General features: G+C 38.3%; 1 protein-coding gene across 7 annotated transcripts in view; it reads left to right on the top strand.

The window, feature by feature from the left end:
- LOC132386023 (histone-lysine N-methyltransferase 2A-like) overlaps positions 1–12,580 on the top strand; it is a 316,855-nt gene extending 304,275 nt beyond the window's left edge. For all 7 annotated transcript variants that reach the window (XM_059958301.1, XM_059958298.1, XM_059958300.1 and 4 more), the window contains one exon: positions 6,984–12,580. In XM_059958301.1, the coding sequence (XP_059814284.1) occupies positions 6,984–7,259 (276 nt within the window). In that variant the 3' untranslated portion in view covers positions 7,260–12,580. The remainder of the gene's footprint in view (positions 1–6,983) is intronic.
- Positions 12,581–18,964: the final 6,384 nt, after the last annotated feature.

Below are 18,964 nucleotides of genomic sequence, written 5' to 3'. Positions count from 1 at the left end.
ATCCTCCACAGTGATTATATCTTTAGGATTGAATAGGACGATTTAACATGTACTTTGCTATGGAAGTCTATGTAGTAGTCGTGTTTTATAGTACAGTATGTGTGTATGTATAGGTATGTATGTATTGTTACGTATCCCGTAACTGGAGAACTTACTAGCAAAGATGGAGAGGTCCGTTGAAGTCTGATGTCACTATTTTCAAACGTTTTTATTTATAAAGGGACACAAAAGTAAGGTTAATACAAACATTCAGATAATGCACATCGTCAATACTCAATCTAAAGCGCGGGTAAGGTAATAATCGTCATTAAGAAGTGAGCTCTACTGTTGTCTAGGGGTTAATAGATTGTCCGTTGGAAATATAAAAGTCACTCAGAAGTCTGCAGGCTTCAACCTTTTGGGAATCACTGGGTTTCACGTGGGGCGACCGAGAGAGAGAGAGATTGGGGGAGAAGAGAAAGAACTTGCCGAGTCTTGATGAATCTTCCGTGAAATCGGGGGAGCGTTGGTTTCCTCTCCCCGATGTTAGTTAAAAGCGGTTTTCTGTGATTCCAGCCACAAATTCCAATCCCAGAATCTAACGCACATGGCTTCCTTCAGAATGGCTTCCCGCTGCTGCGGGATCACTCTCTCGTGTCTTCTGGGTGCGTCTGAGGGGGCTGTCCCCCTGAGACCCTCCTTTATACTTCCTCACAGGGTCGCAGGGGTCACTCAGGTTGGGATGATGCAATCTCTCTCTCAACCAGCCCACCTTGCCCGAGGGCTTTTCACGTGGTCTCCATGAGACAATAGTCACTGTCGTCTTATTTTGCATCCTGGGTGGAACGTGCAATTCGGCACATTTCTCTCTCTCTCTCTCTCTCTTCCTGGGTCTACTGACACCCACCTCGACGGGTGCTCTTGCGATTCTCACAAAGGAGGGGGCTGGGATCATAACAGTATATACACTGACAAATATACACACACAATGAAAGTTACTGGATTCATACTTCTCTTTCCGTTAGTATTATGTTTTGGAGTTAATCCATAATACCAATCAGAGAGTCTTCCCTCACCAGCTGTTATGTGCAGGAAATTTCCAAGGAACTAGTCAGTCAAGAATGGTGGGTATGACACAGCATCATTCTTGGTAAATAAGCATTGCCAATATATTCCAGACCATGGGCATCACAACAGATCAACTTCTGCATTTTTGTGGAACTCATGGTCCTGCAGTTACGGAAGTTGCTTTAAAATTCTGAAAATGTGGCTACATTTTGGAAGTTAAAATAAAACTGTCCATTTTGAGTTTAACAAAGGGTCTCGGCCCAAAAAGTCAACAGTGCTTCTCCTTATAGATGCTGCCTGGCCTGCTGTGTTCCACCAGCAGTTTGTGTGTGTTGTCTGAATTTCCAGCATCTGCAGATTTCCTTGTGTCTGTCCAATTTGTGTGTCTTGTGGAGGAGATGGGTCTTGTTATGACTGGCATTAATCATATCATCTATCCTGGGTTTCTTATTGTAAAAGTTGCTAGGCCTAAGTTAATATCCAAAGAGGGATCCAACCCAGATACATTTTAAAGTTTTAAAAAAAATCTAATCCATCACCCAGCCCAAGACAAGTTAGGGGGAGTGATTGATTTTATGATTTAAACATTTTAAAGAGGATGACAGCTTTCATTTATTGTGCTTCATAGGTTTGGTAGACTGCGTTTCCCATTCTGTGGAAAATCTAACAGCCATAAGGAGGCGACTTCTTCTTCATGTGCCTGGTGTGTTACACACTTGGGCGATCATGGCTCTTCACATCAGATGTTCCCTCGCAGCATAAATGATATCTCACACACTTAGATCTGTTAGTTCTTTCACAGTACCCATGTATTTTTTTCTTTGCCTTCCTCTTCCGTGTTTCCCAGGTATATGGCCTTGTGATGTAGGGCATTCTATTTCTCCCTTTCTGATGACATGACCCAGGAATTTAAGTTTCCTCTCATTTAATGTTCTCATTAAAGATCTTTTTGTATGGGCACGTTGGAGTACCGTCTCATTAGGTACCCTATCTCCAAATGATATTTTCAGTATTCTTCTAAGAAACCACATTTCTGTTGCTTCTAAGTTTCTTTGGAGTTCTGTTGTTATAGTTTTGGAAGCATGCAGCAAAATTGACCAGCAAGAATTATTAAACATTTTAGTAGCCTAAGTCCTGTTGTCATAGAAATGTGTCTGTCGGTAAAAATGGGTTTCGTTTTTTGGAAGTTGATTTTGGCAATGGCAATTCTTATATTTCTACTTCTAGCATCTTGTGATATAAAGCTACCAAGTTAACTAAAGCTGGTCTTTTGTTCTACCTCTTGGTTACTGATGTACAATTAGCAATTGGGAGTATATTGCTGTTTTGATATTACCATACATATGTTTTTTTTTAACAGTTGATGTTTAGACCAAAAGCTGCACTTGTGTGTACTGCTATGTCTAGGAGGATTTATAGGTCTTCAGCAGCACTCGCTATTAGGGTGGTATCGTCTGTATATCTTATATTGTTGATGTTAACATCTCCAATTTTTATCCTATCTAGGTCTTCTATTTCTCTGAGAATCATTTCACAATGGTTATTAAATAATTCTGGTGAGGCAATGCATCCCTGTCTAACTCGTCTTTGAATTTCACTCCAATTGCTTATATTATCATCAATTTTTAGCACCGCCGTTTGGTTCCAGTATAAATTTTGAAGCATTTTATATATAAATTTTGTTGATCCCTTCCGTCAATGTTTAGTTCAGCGAGAATTTGAAATAATTTTTCAGAGGCAGAAATAGGAGTTTCAGGGAGATAGTCACCCCTAGGAGTCAGGAGACAGGTGGTTGGGTGACCGTCAGGAGAGGGAAGGGGAATAGACAGAATGAGCAGAGCATCCCTTTGGCCGTTCCCATCAACAATAAGTATACCGTTTTGGATACTGTTGGTGGGGACGACCTACCAGGGACAAGTTGCAGTGGTTTCGTCTCTGGCACCGAGACTGGACCCTCAGCTCAGAAGGGAAGGAGGGAAAAGAGAGGAGAGCAGTAGTGATAGGGGATTCGATAGTTAGAGGGACAGATAGGAGGTTCTGTGGGAGAGACTGAGAATCCCGGATGGTCTGTTGCCTCCCTGGTGCCAGGGTCCGCGAAATCTCAGATCGAGTTCTCAGTATCCTCAAGATGGAGGGTGAGCAGCCAGATGTCGTGGTCCATGTAGGGACCAATGACGTGGGTAGGAAGAGTGAGGAGGTCCTGAAAGGTGAGTTTAGGGAGTTAGGCGCCAAGTTGAAGGACAGGACCTTCAGGATAACAATCTCAGGATTGCTACCAGTGCCACGTGCAGGTAGGTTTAGAAATAGATAGTGCAGATCAACACATGGCTGAAGACATGGTGCGGGAGAGAGGGCTTTAGATTTATAGATAATTGGGCAGTTTTCCAGGGAAGATGGGACCTGTTCCGACAAGACGGTTTACATCTGAACTAGAGGGGGAGAAATATTCTTGCAGGTAGATTTGCTAGAGAGGCTCCAGTGGATTTAAACTAGATAATGAGGGGAAAGGGGAACCAGAGTGTAGGAACAGATGTATGGGAGAAGGAAGAAAGAGAAAACAGTAAAGTTCTTTGTACTGTTAGAGAGAAACAGAAAGGAAGAGGTGGAGAATTTCTTAAATGCGTCTATTTTAATGCTAGGAGCATTGTAAGAAAGGTGGAAGAGCTTAGAGCATGGATTGATAACTGGAAATATGATGCTGTAGCTATTAGTGAAACATGGTTGCAGGAGGGGTGTGATTGGCAACTAAATATTCCTGGATTTCGTTGCTTCAGGTGTGATAGAATTGGAGGGACAAGAGGGGGAGGTGTTGCATTGCTTGTCAGAGAAAATATTACAGCAGTGTTCTGGCAGGATAGATTAGAGGGCTCGTCTAGGGAGACTATTTGGGTGGAATTGAGGAAAGGGAACGGTGTAGTAACACTTACCGTGGAGTGTTATAGACCACCTAATGGGGAGTGGGAATTGGAGGAGCAAATTTGCAAGGAGATAGCAGATATCTGTAATAAGCACAGGGTTTTGATTGTGGGAGATTTTAATTTTCCACACATAGACTGGGAAGCCCATACTGTAAAAGGGATGGATGGTTTGGAGTTTGTAAAATGTGTGCAGGGTAGTTTTTTTGCAGTAATACATAGAGGTACCCACTAGAGAAGGGGCAGTGTTGGATCTTCTGTCATGGAATGAAATAGGTCAGGTGATGGAGGTATGTGTTGGGGAGCATGTTGTGTCCAGTGATCACAATGCCATTAGTTTCAGTATAATTATGGAGAAGGATAGGACTGGACCCAAGGTTTAGATTTTTGATTGGAGAAAGGCTAACTTTGAGGAGATGAGAAAGGATTTAGAAGGAGTGGACTGGGACAATTTTTAATGGGAAGGATGAAACAGAAAAATGGAGGTCATTTAAAGGTGAAATTTTGAGGGTACAGAATCTTTATGTTCCTGTTAAGTTGAAAGGAAAGGTTAAAAGTTTGAGGGAGCCATGGTTTTCAAGGGATATTGGAAACTTGGTTCAGAAAAAGTGAGAGATCTACAATAAATATAGGCAGCATGGAGTAAATGAGGTGCTCGAGGAATGTAAAGAATTTAAGAAGAATCTTAAGAAAGAAATTTAAAAAGCTAAAAGAAGATACAAGGTCTGATTAGGAACAGTCAACATGGATTTGTGCATGGAAGGTCATGTTAGACAGATCATTGAATTTTTTGGAAAGGAAAGCGGAAAGTTGATGAGGGTAAAGCAGTGGATGTTGTCTATATGAATTCAGTAAGGCCTTTGACAAGGTTCCACACATAAGGTTAGTTAGGAAGGTTCAATCTTTAGGTGTTAATATTGAAGTGGTAAAATGGATTCAAGAGTGGCTGGATGGGAGATGCTAGAGAGTAGTGGTGGATAACTGTTTGTCAGGTTGGAGGCCAGTGACTAGTGGTGTGCCTCAAGGATCTGTACTAGGTCCAGTGTTGTTTGTCATATATATTAATGATCTGGATGATAGGGTGGTAAATTGGATTAGTGAGTTTGCAGATGATACTAAGGTAGGTGGCGTTGTGGATAATGAAGTAGGTTTTCAAAGTTTGCGGAGAGATTTAGGCCAGTTAGAAGAGTGGGCTGAGTGATGGCAGATGGAATTTAATGCTGATAAGTGTGAGGTGCTACATTTTGGTAGGAATAGTCCAAATAGGACATAACATGGTAAATGTAGGGCATTGAAGAATGTTAAGACAGAGTGATCTAGGAAAAATGGTGCATAGTTCCCTGAAGGTGGAATCTCATGTGGATAGGGTGGTGAAGAAAGCTTTTGGTATGCTGGCCTTTATAAATCAGAGCATTGAATATAGGAGTTGGGATGTAATGTTAAAATTGTACAAGGCATTGGTATGGCTGAATTTGGAGTATTGTGTACAGTTCTGGTCACTGAATTATAGGAAAGGTGTTAACAAAATAGAGAGCGTACAGCGAAGATTTACTAGAATGTTACCTGGGTTTCAGCACCTATGTTACAGGGAAAGATTGAACAAGTTAGGTCTTTATTCTTTGGAGCATAGAAGGTTGAGGGGGGACTTGATAGAGGTATTTAAAATTATGAGGGGGATAGAGTTGACGTGGATAGGCTTTTTCCATTGAGAGAAGGGGAGATTCAAACAAGAGGTCATGAGTTGAGAGGGGGCAAAAGTTTAGGGCTAACACGGGGGGGGGGGATCTTTACTCAAAGAGTGGTAGCTGTGTGGAACGAGATTCCAGTAGAAGTGTCAGAGGCAGGTTTGGTATTGTCATTTAAAGCAAAATTGGATAAGTATATGGACAGGAAAGGAATGGAGGGTTATGGGCTGAGTGCAGGTCGGTGGGACTAGATGAGAGTAAACGTTCGGCATGGACTAGAAGGGCCGAGATGGCCTGTTTCCGTACTGTAGTTGTTATATGGTTATATTTTGCACTTTGTGGAATGCTTTAGTGAAATCAATAAAATATAATCATTTTGATATTCAGTTGCCCTTTCTGAAAGCACTCATAGTATGAAAATTGCGTTTCTAGTTCCTCTATCCTGAATAAACCCATATTGCACTTTAGAAGTTTCTGGCCTTAAATTGTTTTTAATTTGACTCAGAACAATTTTCAACAACATCTTTATTATGTGACTCGTAAGACTGTTTGTTCTATAATTTTCACAGTCAATAGTTCCTGAAATTTTTGGCAGAGTTGTAAATACTGATTTCAAGAAATGCTTAGATTACTTTAAAGCAAAAGGTAAAATATCTTTTCAGCACCACTGCTGGGTCATGAAGGGCAGATATGCATTCTTAGTTCCTTGATTCCGGTCATGATCAGAAACTTGGTTTTGAGTCTAGTTCCATAGTGAAGAAAGTGCATTTACCATTCAGATATCCATCTGTTTAGATAATGGACTAAAAGGACATTTTTTGTTGGTATCTCAGCATGTTTAATCATTAAATGAGTTTGCCTGGATTTGTTTTTGTGTGGGGTTTTTGTAATTTTTGTATTGCATTTTATCTAGTGATTTGAAGTTTGTAATATTTTAGATGTGCACAGTCTATTAAGTTTTACCAAATTATATTGTACCTTTCATAAAATGCTGGTGGAACACAGCAGGCCACCAGCATTTTGTGTGTGTTGTTGTTTGAATTTCCAGCATCTGCAGATTTCCTCGTGTTTGTACCTTTCATCTTTTGTTTTGGATAAGGTAGCAATTGTGCTGTTTAATAACGGTATATTTTGGTATGTGAATGTGACAACTTAAACATATTTGAATCAGACTGATACGAGTGAGACCAAAATCAAACCTAGATTTGACACTTAGTCATGTACAATGATAAAATTAAGGTACCAGAGGTGTTAATATATAGTTGTGGGAAAGCCATTTACTTACAATGGCAAATATTTCAGTAACTTGTTTTCTGCTTTTATGTTTCACTCACAGGGGATTGGCTGCTACATGTTCCGTATTGACGATTATGAGGTGGTGGATGCCACAATGCATGGAAATGCAGCTCGTTTCATCAACCATTCTTGTGATCCCAACTGTTATTCCCGTGTGATAAATGTGGATGGGCAAAAGCACATTGTTATTTTTGCTGTACGAAAGATCTTCCAAGGTGAAGAGCTGACATATGATTACAAGTTCCCAATTGAAGATGCTAGCAACAAACTTCCGTGTAACTGTGGAGCAAAGAAATGCAGGAAGTTCTTGAACTGATTAAGTCTTGTGGGGGGTTTGCAAAAATCCTTAATGAGTGACTGCCATGATATAATAGGGTTACTAGGGGGAAATAAAAATTCAGGAATGAAAATTTTCGGATTCTTGGACTCCAGTGTGAAACAATGTATTCTTGAACACTAGTGGCAAAATACTATTTAAGTGTTTTCCTGCATACAAACCTGTTTCAAAAAATCACTGTGAATAATTAGAGAAGTGCACATTAGTGTGTTAACCTGTTGCAGCCTGTTCCATTCCAAAAATATACAGTTTTGTGGTTGAGAGGCAACGATCCTGAGTAAAATAAATTTTACAGTCAATTATAGCAGAAGAACAACAAACTTATATGGAATTAGCAGGTAGTAAGTTGAATCTCATCTCTGAAAGGCAAAGGTTAAGATCAAACTAATCAAAAAAGTAACCACTTTAACATTAATGCACCAGAAAAGTAGAGGAAATACAAGGAGAATACAGAGTTAATCTTTGACCTAAAGATTTTAACCTGGGAGTAGATCGTTCTTTGCAATTTTGAATATAGGAAATAGAATGTTTTCATAAACTTGTCCAGTGCTCAACAGGAGAACTGCTATAAGGATGGTAAGGAAGATAAGGAGGATCATGACAGTATCTGTGCAGCTTTTGAGAAGGTGTCTAGTCCCTTACAGTAACTCCGATCTGTCAAATTCATTCCTTTCCTGTGGCAGTTATCTCAGATTTTAAGGTTGTAAGACATTGATTGGACTCTGAGTCATTTGGATTGGCAGAAAAAGGATTGAAATTCGGCCTATTGGGTTCATTAAATTTTTTCCTTCGTCTAGTAACTACTGCACTTGCTAAGTTTTTCAAAGCTTTATGGAGTCTAATGGAAAGATGTTAACCATAAGCACAAGAAATTCTGCAAATACTGGGACTTTCGAGCAAAACACAGGAAGTGATGGGGGATCTCAACTGGATAGGCAACATCTATAGAAAGGAATATTACTCTGAAATATAGACCTCCATATTGATAGTAAAGAGCTGCTCATGTGCACTCAAATTAGTAGTCTTGAAAACTGCATGTGTTTTGTACACCTAGCTGGTATTGATAATTACACTGCCTGTTTAAAGTCCATGAGCTATGCAAAATGTACTAATTCATGATCAGACTCTTAAACTTTAAATGGTACTCATGGATTAGTAATGGGGGAGGAAAAATCGAGCCTTTCAGCAATATAACCATATAAATTTATGGTTTGTTTGTTTATTGATGTTTCCAGATCAATAGAAATAATGTATAACCTTAATTGTGTGAAGATGGGATAACTACGGAAGGTAGATTTTAAAAATCTCTATCTAACCTTAATAAAATCCAAACTTGCCATAAACCTGCAAAAAGTCATTCTTAATTTCATAAATGTTATTACTACTGGAATATCGAATGGCACATAGATGAATATTGACAGGGTTAAAAGCTTAAGTCTATCAGTGTAGTGAACAATCACTGATTTAGAAAGTTGGAAAAAATAACAATCAGAATTATACTGAATTATAAGTTTGGAGGCATACTTCCTCAGAGGAAATTTTTTTTGTGTAATTCATGATTAAAAATATTAACTGCTAGAATTGCTGATCCCTGGAAAACGGGCAATTTTTTTGACGAAATGAATGCATGTCAGGGAGGTTTCTGGAAGTGTCTTTAAAGACTTCAACGCACCCCCTCCCCATTCTTTGCATAGTGCAATACCTAGTATGTTTGTACAATAATGTATCCTGTTTGTCAGGTTACAGCTGTATTTCATGATTCCTAAAATTCATATTGTAGTTCTATCTCATGTATTCTGTTATCCTGATCAAAGATATGTTCGCTCTTTTATTTAGGTTCACATTTTTTCCAAAATGGATAATCAGGATGTTATACTTCATTTAAAGGAGCACAAACTTTGTTCAAATTGAAAAATGCCATTGTTAAATCTCCCACCCTTCATTTCTGTTTTCCTCCTCAGTAATAATTTACAGCCAAGCAAGCTGATCGAAGGAAGATTATCAGAACTTTCTTTCTCTTGGTAATTCTATTCAGTTACACATCTGCACAAGTACTGGAGTTTTTTTCTTTTTATATTCATTTAGTTGCTGCTACTATTTAATGACATCTCTAATAACTGCCTTTTGGGATCATGTTCTTTGTTGCTACAATATCAGTTTTTATCCACAAACGGGTATTAACCCTACCATAGGAAAGGATAGAGATGGCTAATGAAGGACAGTGTACTAGTACATGATTGAATCACCAGGGCAGCATACCTACAGTGCAAAAAGGCACCCAGTCTTAATGTGGTGCTAATGTTCAGGTAATGAGGTTTTAAATGGATGGGTGGTATAGGTGGGGGGTGAGTAGTTCTGACCTCATGAAGACAAATATATGCTGTGCTATTGATAACTGGATGGATGAATAATGATATCTAGCTGAAAGATTTGTTTTATCATTATTTTAATTAAGTTTCATTGTTGCCAAGAGCTACAGGCAGATTTCATGACAGAAAAGAAACCTTGATAAGCAGTGTATAATTTGCTCTGCAATTCCTAGCATGCTCAACTTTCTAAGCTGTAGGGTATTTCAAAAAGGGGAAAATCTGTTAATTATTTATTACTGATACATTGCTCTTTTTATATAACCATATAACAATTACAGTATGTTGTGCTAACTTTTCACTTTAAATCATTGAAGGAATATATGAAGCAACAAGTTGTCTCAGTTAAAATATTGATGAAAACAATGATCAGATATTGTTAGCGCTATTTTAAATCCATGGGTTATAACTAGGTGCCTGAAGTGGATTTAAGAATGAGTCTGCCTTAACATTTTAAGTAAACATAAGTGGTTTCCCATTCAAAAGACTAGTTTAGCAATAATGATGTTTCTTGTATCTTTATAAAGTCCTTGTTCACCTTCCTTGTTTCCACATTGATTTAGTAAGAATGCTGCATTAAATAAAAATAGTACATCAACCCTGAGCAGAATTACTCTATTCTCAGAAAACAAGGCCCCTCATGCTCAAATTACAAGAGGCTTAACAAGATTTTTAAAGATGGAGCCGTTGGTATTCTTAAAAAATGCAGTGTTAATTTTTGAGTGTGGGTCCCAGCCATTTGGCTCTGTAGTCCTTACCCTTCCCAAACATAAATCCTCTTTATGTGCCATTTCATGAAAAGCTGTAGTGATCCATTCAGAAGCAGGGAGTGGTGAACCTTTAGGTTGACTCTTCATTCTTCCAAAAAAAAATGCTTTTTGCAATTTGTTTCAACTTAGAAATTCATAGATTTTAAATAGTACTCTTTGTCTAGTTGGTTCATAGTGGGATTTGTATAGAGATTATGGGTAATAAGTTAAAACACTGAACAACAATTAATGTAGATGTTATTTCCAAGCAGCAATTTATAAATTTGAAACTGTTGGAAATAGAGAAAACTTGAATATAATTGTATTTAAAAATAATGAGATGAATAAAAGATAGGAGGTAGCATTTAAGAAATAAATAACTGAAATAACACAGCAGAGTATCTGTACCAAAGCCTTGCTTCTTAGCAACAGATGATTCAGTGGAGTTCTTGTTATTTGTCATTCCCCCTTTGGAACTAGTTCGCCACCCTTTTGATTACAGACAGCAGTAGAGTATGATATTGAAAGCCCTACAAAAATTATGAGGGTTTTTGCTCTTCTGTCCCCTCTCCTGAGTAAGTAAGTAAGTAAGTTAGACTAATGAAATGGAACTTAAAATTACTTTTCAGAATATATATGCTCATGAATGACATTTTCCACATAATTTTCACTCCAATTTCTGAACGGAGATATCGCAACTGAATAAAAAGCCATTTCGGTCAATGTGGCCTCATTTTTGAGATTGATGATTATAAACACGGAGTGCTAATTATGTATTCATGAATGGCAGTAGCAAGATGATCCTCCTAAGGCAAAGTGATTCCTTAATGTACCATGTATCTGTCAAAACTATTTGCAGGGATACCAAGTGCATTCATTACAACAGTCATGAGGCTTGATCTTCAGTTGAAGCACCAAAAGTTTTGTAAAATAACTATACTTACACTGCTGTTGGCCTCTTGAACTATTTTGTAGGGATCATTCTGTACAGTTGATTTCTTTATAGAAAGGTTTGTTTTTTTGCCTCGAGGTTGTGGTGTTGCCTCACTTTAAATGGATTCTACTTGGGTTCCAGAACATTCAGACCTGGGAACAAGTCTGTAACTGTCATTAGCAATTAACAACAAGTGACACTTTTTCCACTTTCTTAACAGTCACTGTTCTTTCTTTACTGGAGGGCTCCACACAAGGTGGAAAATTAATTCTGGTCACTGTGGAACAATTTGTGTTCAAACCCTTGTGCAACAGACAAGGGAGACTATAGTATTGCTTTGAGAATTGTAACAGTATCTTTTGCAATGTAACAGTAGGACATAGCAGTTTAAAGATGAATGTAGTTTTTTAATGAGTGAACTTAATGCAATAGTTATAAATGACTTATGATAAAACTTAAATATATAATTCCATGTGAATAAGAAGTGGTTAACTTGAAGGGCTGGTTCTCATCTATTTAGTAACAATTTCAAACCAAACAATGCTTATGATAAATTTGCAGAGACCATTATGTCTTAGTTTTAAATACAGAGTTTTGGATCTTAGTTAAAAAAAAATGGGAGATAGTGATTGTTTACAGAGATTAATGCTTTGGTGATACCCAAAATTTTAAGATATTTAAACACTTCTCTTTTTTAAAAATTTTCTCAATGGATAGTTGACAACAGGGTTACTGGATGGGAAGTACAGTATTTAAGTTATTTTTGTTTAAATTGGGGTACATATCATGTCTGTACAATTCTGTTCCTTGTGACATGATTCTCTTACCTAATACCCTTACCAGAACAGAACTAAATTTATTTGTATATTTCTCTGTTAATGTAAATTTATTTTTGAATCTCTTTGAGATGATTACACAAAGATGGGGTAGATGTAAGATGTTATGGTTCAGGCAAACCTTAATTGAGAAATTTATGTTTTATTCATGAGGAGGTTAATTATGTCCTTTAATTTTTTCATTTTTGCATTCCTGTAAATTGTTATTTTTTACATGATATGATTATTTTTCATTGTAAAATTTTGTCTTTACTATTGGATCTGTGTTAAAGAATATGGTAATGAAGGTAATTTTAATTAAGGAAAACAAAGCTATGCTAGACAATGAATGTAAAAATGTATATTGTAAAAATGTTTCTAAGCATAATTTTCTATGCACTTTTTTTATTTAAGTGATAGTTTAATTAATAAATGTGTCCAGTTTATCATTGGAGATACTTTAAATATATTTTGTGTATTTTATGTGGGCTGGCTTTTTCTTACTCTTTACCCCACATTTCAGAGTTGATCTCTGATGTTACTGGACTAGAGTGACTTGCCTTCACCAGAGTACACAGAGGATGTATCTAGATATTTTAATTATGGAGGTGTTACAGTGGAATAATGTACCTAAATTACAGGCAACCAAAGCAACAAGTTCCTTCATTTTATCTCTGGTATTCCAAAAATGGAGGTACGTGCAGCATGGGAGCATTGCAAGAATATTGTAGGTAATACAGACTTGAAATCATCTTGCCAATTTTTCGCAGTGAGGGAGAATTAGTTAATTTGAAATTAAGTAGCACAATGCAAAACATGTCTCTTGAACTGGTGATAAAATGCGTCAATTGGATTGACACATTGTGGAATGTAATATCATTCCTCGTCATTTCCTGCTGGTCACCTGAAGGTCTTTAACTTTATTGGTGTGTAGATAGCAGAGGTCGTACATTCAGAAAATAGTTTCACATTATGTATGCCATATCTAAGAGCTTTGGTGTAAATCCCGTTTATTGGTTTATATCGTTACTTTTAAAGTGAATGTGAAATCTTAACTTCTGTTTAGCATCATCCTGCTGCAGTGGACTACACTTGTCATAAAATAATCATAGTACAGCTGCAATTATCGATTAACCTACTAACCAAGATGTCTTTGGAATGAGGTATAGGAACACATAGATGCACAAGCGGAAGATTTACGTATTTCTTACAGGCAGCGTTAGGACTGAGCTCGTGAATGACACCCCAAGCTGTAATAGTCAAGCTAACCATCTTGCCCCAATCTCTTATCCTTCCTCATGGCTCAGACATACACAACGCAAATTCAATTTTTCAACTTCTAAGATGATGGAAATTTGCTTTATCGCTAATATAAACAGTTAAGCTGCTGACTAATATTTAAGGTGGCTTTATTTATTCTTAGGGGTCTGATTATCAGCGCAAGCTGCCTATGTGTCAGCATACCTTGGTGCCCAATTTACAGCATCTTGGAAAATAGATTGAATCATAATTTCACATTTTTAACTGATAAAAATCAAATGACTGGGGTAAAGAAGAGAGGCACTGGAAACTAGGATGGTGTGACCATCTTTTATAAATGTAGATCTCATAGTTATATTTACTTCCCCTTCTGAACAAATGTGATTTTTCTCCACATGGTATGTTTTTTCCTTTTTTTCATTTTAAAAATATATTTTTAATGAAGGAATGATATAATACAGAATACATAATGGATTATATTTTCCTCCATTTTGCTTTTATATCTTACCCCTAAACAAAACTCCCCTCATCCACCCTCCCTGAACATACCACGGCAGCTAATGTATTTACAGTACTACACTTCACAAATACAAGTATGGACATTTCACAGCCATACCCCCTCACTACTGCAAGACGAAGGCCCACACACATCTACAACACGTCAGATGATCCAGAATACACTCATTTTACAATTCATCAACCACCCTGTGAGGAAAACCATATGCATGTTAAAAGGGAGGCAACTTCCCAAGAACATTAAAATGTCCTCAATTAGTAGGTAAATCCTTAAGACTCCCAAAATCTGACAAGAAAGGTCCCCATTTTGAATAGAACTTCTTCACAGATCCCCTCCAAGTGAATTAAATCTTACCTAATTTCAGAAAATTCTAACCAAACAGCAGCAGCAGATGGGGGAGTGGCAGATTGCCAGACCAGCAAGATTCTCCTACAGGCCAAAAGCGATGTAAATGCAACGATGTCCGACTGGTTTGCATTTAAACCCAAAGCATCAGCTGCCACACCAAATACAGATATAAGCAGGCAAGATCTCAGTCACTCCCAAAACCTCACTGATAATTTTAAAAACCAGTGCCCAATAGCCATCAAGCCAAGGGCAAGACCAGAATGCATGCACTAAACCAGCCGGAGAGAAGGAACACCTGTCACAGCCAGCATCTGTCCTACATATAAGTCATCAGGCCTGGCTTTACTTAAATGTACTCTTTGTAAAACTTTAAATTGTATGAGCCCCAGTCTAGCACACGATGACGAGGAATTAACCCTATTCAATGCTTTTGCCCAATATTCCTCAGCCAGATCCATACCAAGGTCATCCTCCCACCTAGTCTTAGTTTTGTATAAATCTTGAACTCCCAAAGACATCAGCCAAGAGTATAGTACAGAGATCAGCCCTTTATTATTAAAGCTAAGAGTGAGTTTTTCCCACAACATAGCAGGTGGTAGATCAGAAAAAGAGGGAAACTTTACCTTGACAAAGTGGCGAATCTGCAGATATTTAAAAATTTTTTATGCGGAAGGTTATATTTACTGTGCAGTTTATCAAAACTGTCTAATGTATTACCAGTGTACAAATCCTTAATGCGCATAAAACCGTTCAAACCCCATTGTCTAAAAATTGAATTGACTGTGGAGGGAAGAAATAGATGGTTTCTATGAAAGGGACCCAAAACTGAAGCTGATGTGAACTTATAGTGGCAGTGAAATTGATTAAAAATTTTGAGGGAGGAGAACAGAACCGGTTTAGATGTGAATTGAGAGGATTTCAATGGTAAGGAAAAATACACTAAAGCTGGCAGAGATGAGGAGGTGAAGCCAGAATAATACCTTTATGAATGTTCGATGCCCAGTAATAGTGAATAAAGCTAGGAAGGCCTGTTACATCTACGTCACAACCTCTTTGGAGAATGCACTTATTAACCTTTGGGAATTTATTTTCCCAAATAAAAGAGGTTATAAATTGGTTGATTGATATGAAAAATAACAATAAGAAAACTGGCAAGCTCTGGAACAAGTAAAGAAATCTGGGAAGTTAGTCATTTTCACATTGAATTCTCCCAGATATAGTAAGGGGTAAACTGAGCCACCTCTCAAAATCAGCCTTCATTTGGCTAACCTGAGGCTTGTAGTTAGCTTCAAACAGAGATGTAAAAGAGCGAGTAACGTGTATTCCTGGGTATACAAGACCATCTTGACATAAAGGAAAAGGCAAAGATACCTGTTGGATCTGTAGGGCCAAGTTATTAATGAGAAAGCATTTGCTTTTTAGTAAATTCAATTTATAGTCAGAAAAGGCTCCAAATTGACCTAATAATGACACAATAGCAGGACTGCTACCTACAGGGTCGCTAACATAAAGTAAGAGGTCGTCAGCATATAGGGATACACGGTGTTCCATGTCCCCCTCCTAACACCTTGAAACAATGTAGTTGACTTCAGTGCAATAGGCTTAATTGCAATTGCAAAAAGAAGAGGGGACAACGGGCAGCCTTGGCGAGTGCCACGTGTTAATGGGAAATAGAAAGTAATTTGACTGTATACACGCTAAAGGCGAATGATATACTAGCTTAACCCAGGCTACAGATATTCTGCCAAATCCAAATTTCTCCAAAACACTGAACAAGTATACCAACTCCACTCTATCAAATGTCCAAGGAGATAACAACCTCTGGACTCAGAGAATCACTGGGTGAATAAACCACATCAGCCAGTCTATGGATAATAAAAAAAGTGACGATTTCACATTCAAAAGTGAGATTGGACGATATGATCCACATTGAGTTGGGTCTTTGTCCTTTTTAAGAAGTAGTGAAATAGATGCCTGTGAAAGAGTAGGAGGTAAGGAATAGTTCTCCAAAGATTCCTGAAACACTTCTAGAAGAACCAGTATGAGCTTATCCTTAAATTCCTTATAAAATTTTATCAGATAACCATCAGGACCTGGGGACTTGCCACTCTGCATAGCCATAATGGCATTATTAATCTCTTCCTGCCCAAGGGTCCAATCTAAATTCTCCACCTCCTCTAGTTCAAGAGTTGGTATTTCCAAATTATCTAAAAAAACGTTCCATATTTGTTATATCTGAGGGAAACTCTAAGGTATACAGAGAGGAATAAAAAGTTGCAAAGATGTTATTAATCTCTTTTGGATTGCTTGTCAAGTTTTGGTGCGCGACTCTTATCCGGGGACTAAGTCGTGATGCAGCTTGATGCTTCAACTGATGAGCCATAAGCCGGCTCGCCTTGTCACCATATTCATAATAGAGGCCATGTGTCTTAAGAATTAGTTGTTCTGGTAGGTTTGTAGACAGAAGATTAAACTTTGTTTGCAGATCAGCCCAGCTTTTATATAATTCGCAGTGGATGCTTCAGAATATTGCCTATCCAGGTCCAAAATAGATTGCATTCCCTTCCTATGCTCTTTATTGGCATGTGAAGTGTATTATTTGACCCCTCAAGTAAGCTTTTAAAGTTTCCCAATGTAAAGAGTACAATACCGACTCAGTTTTGTTAGTCTCAAAGAATGTGTCAATGTTAGCCGATATATAACTACAAAATTTCTCATTGGAAAGCAAAAAGGGGTTAAGTCTCCACAAAGGCTGTTCTCTAATGTTTAAAGGAAAACATAGGTCTAGTTTCATGGGCGAGGGATCAGATATAACTATAGCAGTGTATTCAATTTGTCTAATCATTGGTATCAAGGAGCTATCTATGAAGAAGTTGTCTAGCCTGGAATAGGAGTGGTAAACATGAGAAAAGAAAGAGAATTGCCTAACTGATGGATTCAATGGATCTATATAACCATTTTGTTGCATCGAGAAGGCCTTTGCCATACCAGAAGATGTTCCCTTAAGCTAGACCAATCAAGCAGTGGGTCAATAGCATAGTTCAGATGTCCTGAAAAGATTAGCTGGTGTGTATTCAGGTTAGGTATCAATAACAAAACCTTATTTGCAAAGTGGATGTCATCCCAATTAGGGGCATAAACAGTTACCAAAATGACAGATATCTGAAAGAGAGATCCAGAGACTATAATAAAGTGACCATTAGGGTCACTGATTACATCAGAAGGTGTAAACTGCATTCTTTTGGTGATTAATATTACCCCCCCCCCCCCCAGGACCTGCTATTAAACTTGGAGTGAAAAACCCGACTAATCCACGCTGTACAGAGTCTATTAAGGTCTTCCACTCTTAAATGTGTCTCTTGTAGAAATAATTATTTTAATTGTTTCAGAAGAGAGAAAACTTTAGCTCTTTTAACAGGACCATTGAGCCCCTTTACATTCCAAGAAATAAACCTCACAGGATGGCCTCCGTCAGCAGCACTCATGTTAACCGTATCAAAAGTCACACAGGGCCCACAATCCAAAACAGTGCAAGGGCACAAGCTGCACACAATAACGCACAATGAAAAGAAATTCTGGCCAATCCGTAACACACTAAAGAATGGTAATTCCCCCAAAACACTCCCTCCACCCCTTTACACAAACAAATAAACCCAATTAACCCCCTAAACCTAGATCTACCTCCCAACTGAGGATGATTGCAGGCTCTACCAAACAAAAAACTTACAAAGCATTCCCTGTCAGAAACACACTGAGTCTCAGCAATTTGCAGAACGGTAAACTTTATTTTTCGAGTCTGCAGAGTCGGACCCAACCAGCTCCTGCTAGATTGAGTGCCGAATTACACTTTGCACAGTTTTTTATACCCTACTTGTTTACTTTGTGAGTTGCACCCATGTGAGGTGCAGACATTCTTCCTTAATCTCATTACAAAATTACAAATGTGATAACCCTTTGGCCCACTTATCAGCCTCAGCGCATTAACACCGTTATTGTTCAACCGTTAAGCATGTCTTCCCGTTACCCGTATCGCTTCTTTAATCAGCAAGCTATTGTTTCATCCTGATTTTGCAAATTGGTTTATACGTTGCCCTGCAAGTTGCTTTGCACGCTCTTTCTGTGTCAGCACATTCTAAATGGACTCCTTAAGTACCGTCTTTAATTTAATCATTTCTCTCAATCCACCCTTTTTCTTTTTAGAATGTGCTATCAGTTGGGCTTTTGCCACGGGTTTACATAGGCTTCTTCCTCTAGCTCTATTTCCCTTTGTAGGAGTACCTGAACAGGATCAGCTGGGGCCCCTGGTTGCATGACTTGTCTTGCCACCCGAGCTACTAGCTCCCGCAAGCAGGGGATTAGACATGGTAGCAGAAGGAGGACCATCAATCCCCCTCCTATAACCCCTAAAGCGGTTCGCCACCAGCCTCCTTTTTGTTGTAGTCATAACATTTCTCGTTTACATGCGAGTGTGATACAAAGGACCCTGGAAAAACCGTCATGCCCACCCTTACCGTCGTCCTGCACTTATCACATCCCCCTTCAGCGCTTCTCAACAATAGCAGTATATACATTACAGTCCCAAAGTTCATTCTGTCCGTCTTTTGAGCTTTAGCACCATCGGGTCTTCTCCCTGGACGCAAGTCCATTCTGCACCTTCTTCGGGCTTTACGGGTCCCTTGATTCTCGCGGCGTGGT

Source organism: Hypanus sabinus, assembly GCF_030144855.1.
Source record: "Hypanus sabinus isolate sHypSab1 chromosome Y unlocalized genomic scaffold, sHypSab1.hap1 SUPER_Y_unloc_2, whole genome shotgun sequence".
Classification (NCBI taxonomy): domain Eukaryota; kingdom Metazoa; phylum Chordata; class Chondrichthyes; order Myliobatiformes; family Dasyatidae; genus Hypanus; species Hypanus sabinus.
The sequence above is the reverse complement of the archived record's forward strand: the minus strand, read 5'-3'. Positions and strand labels throughout refer to the sequence as shown.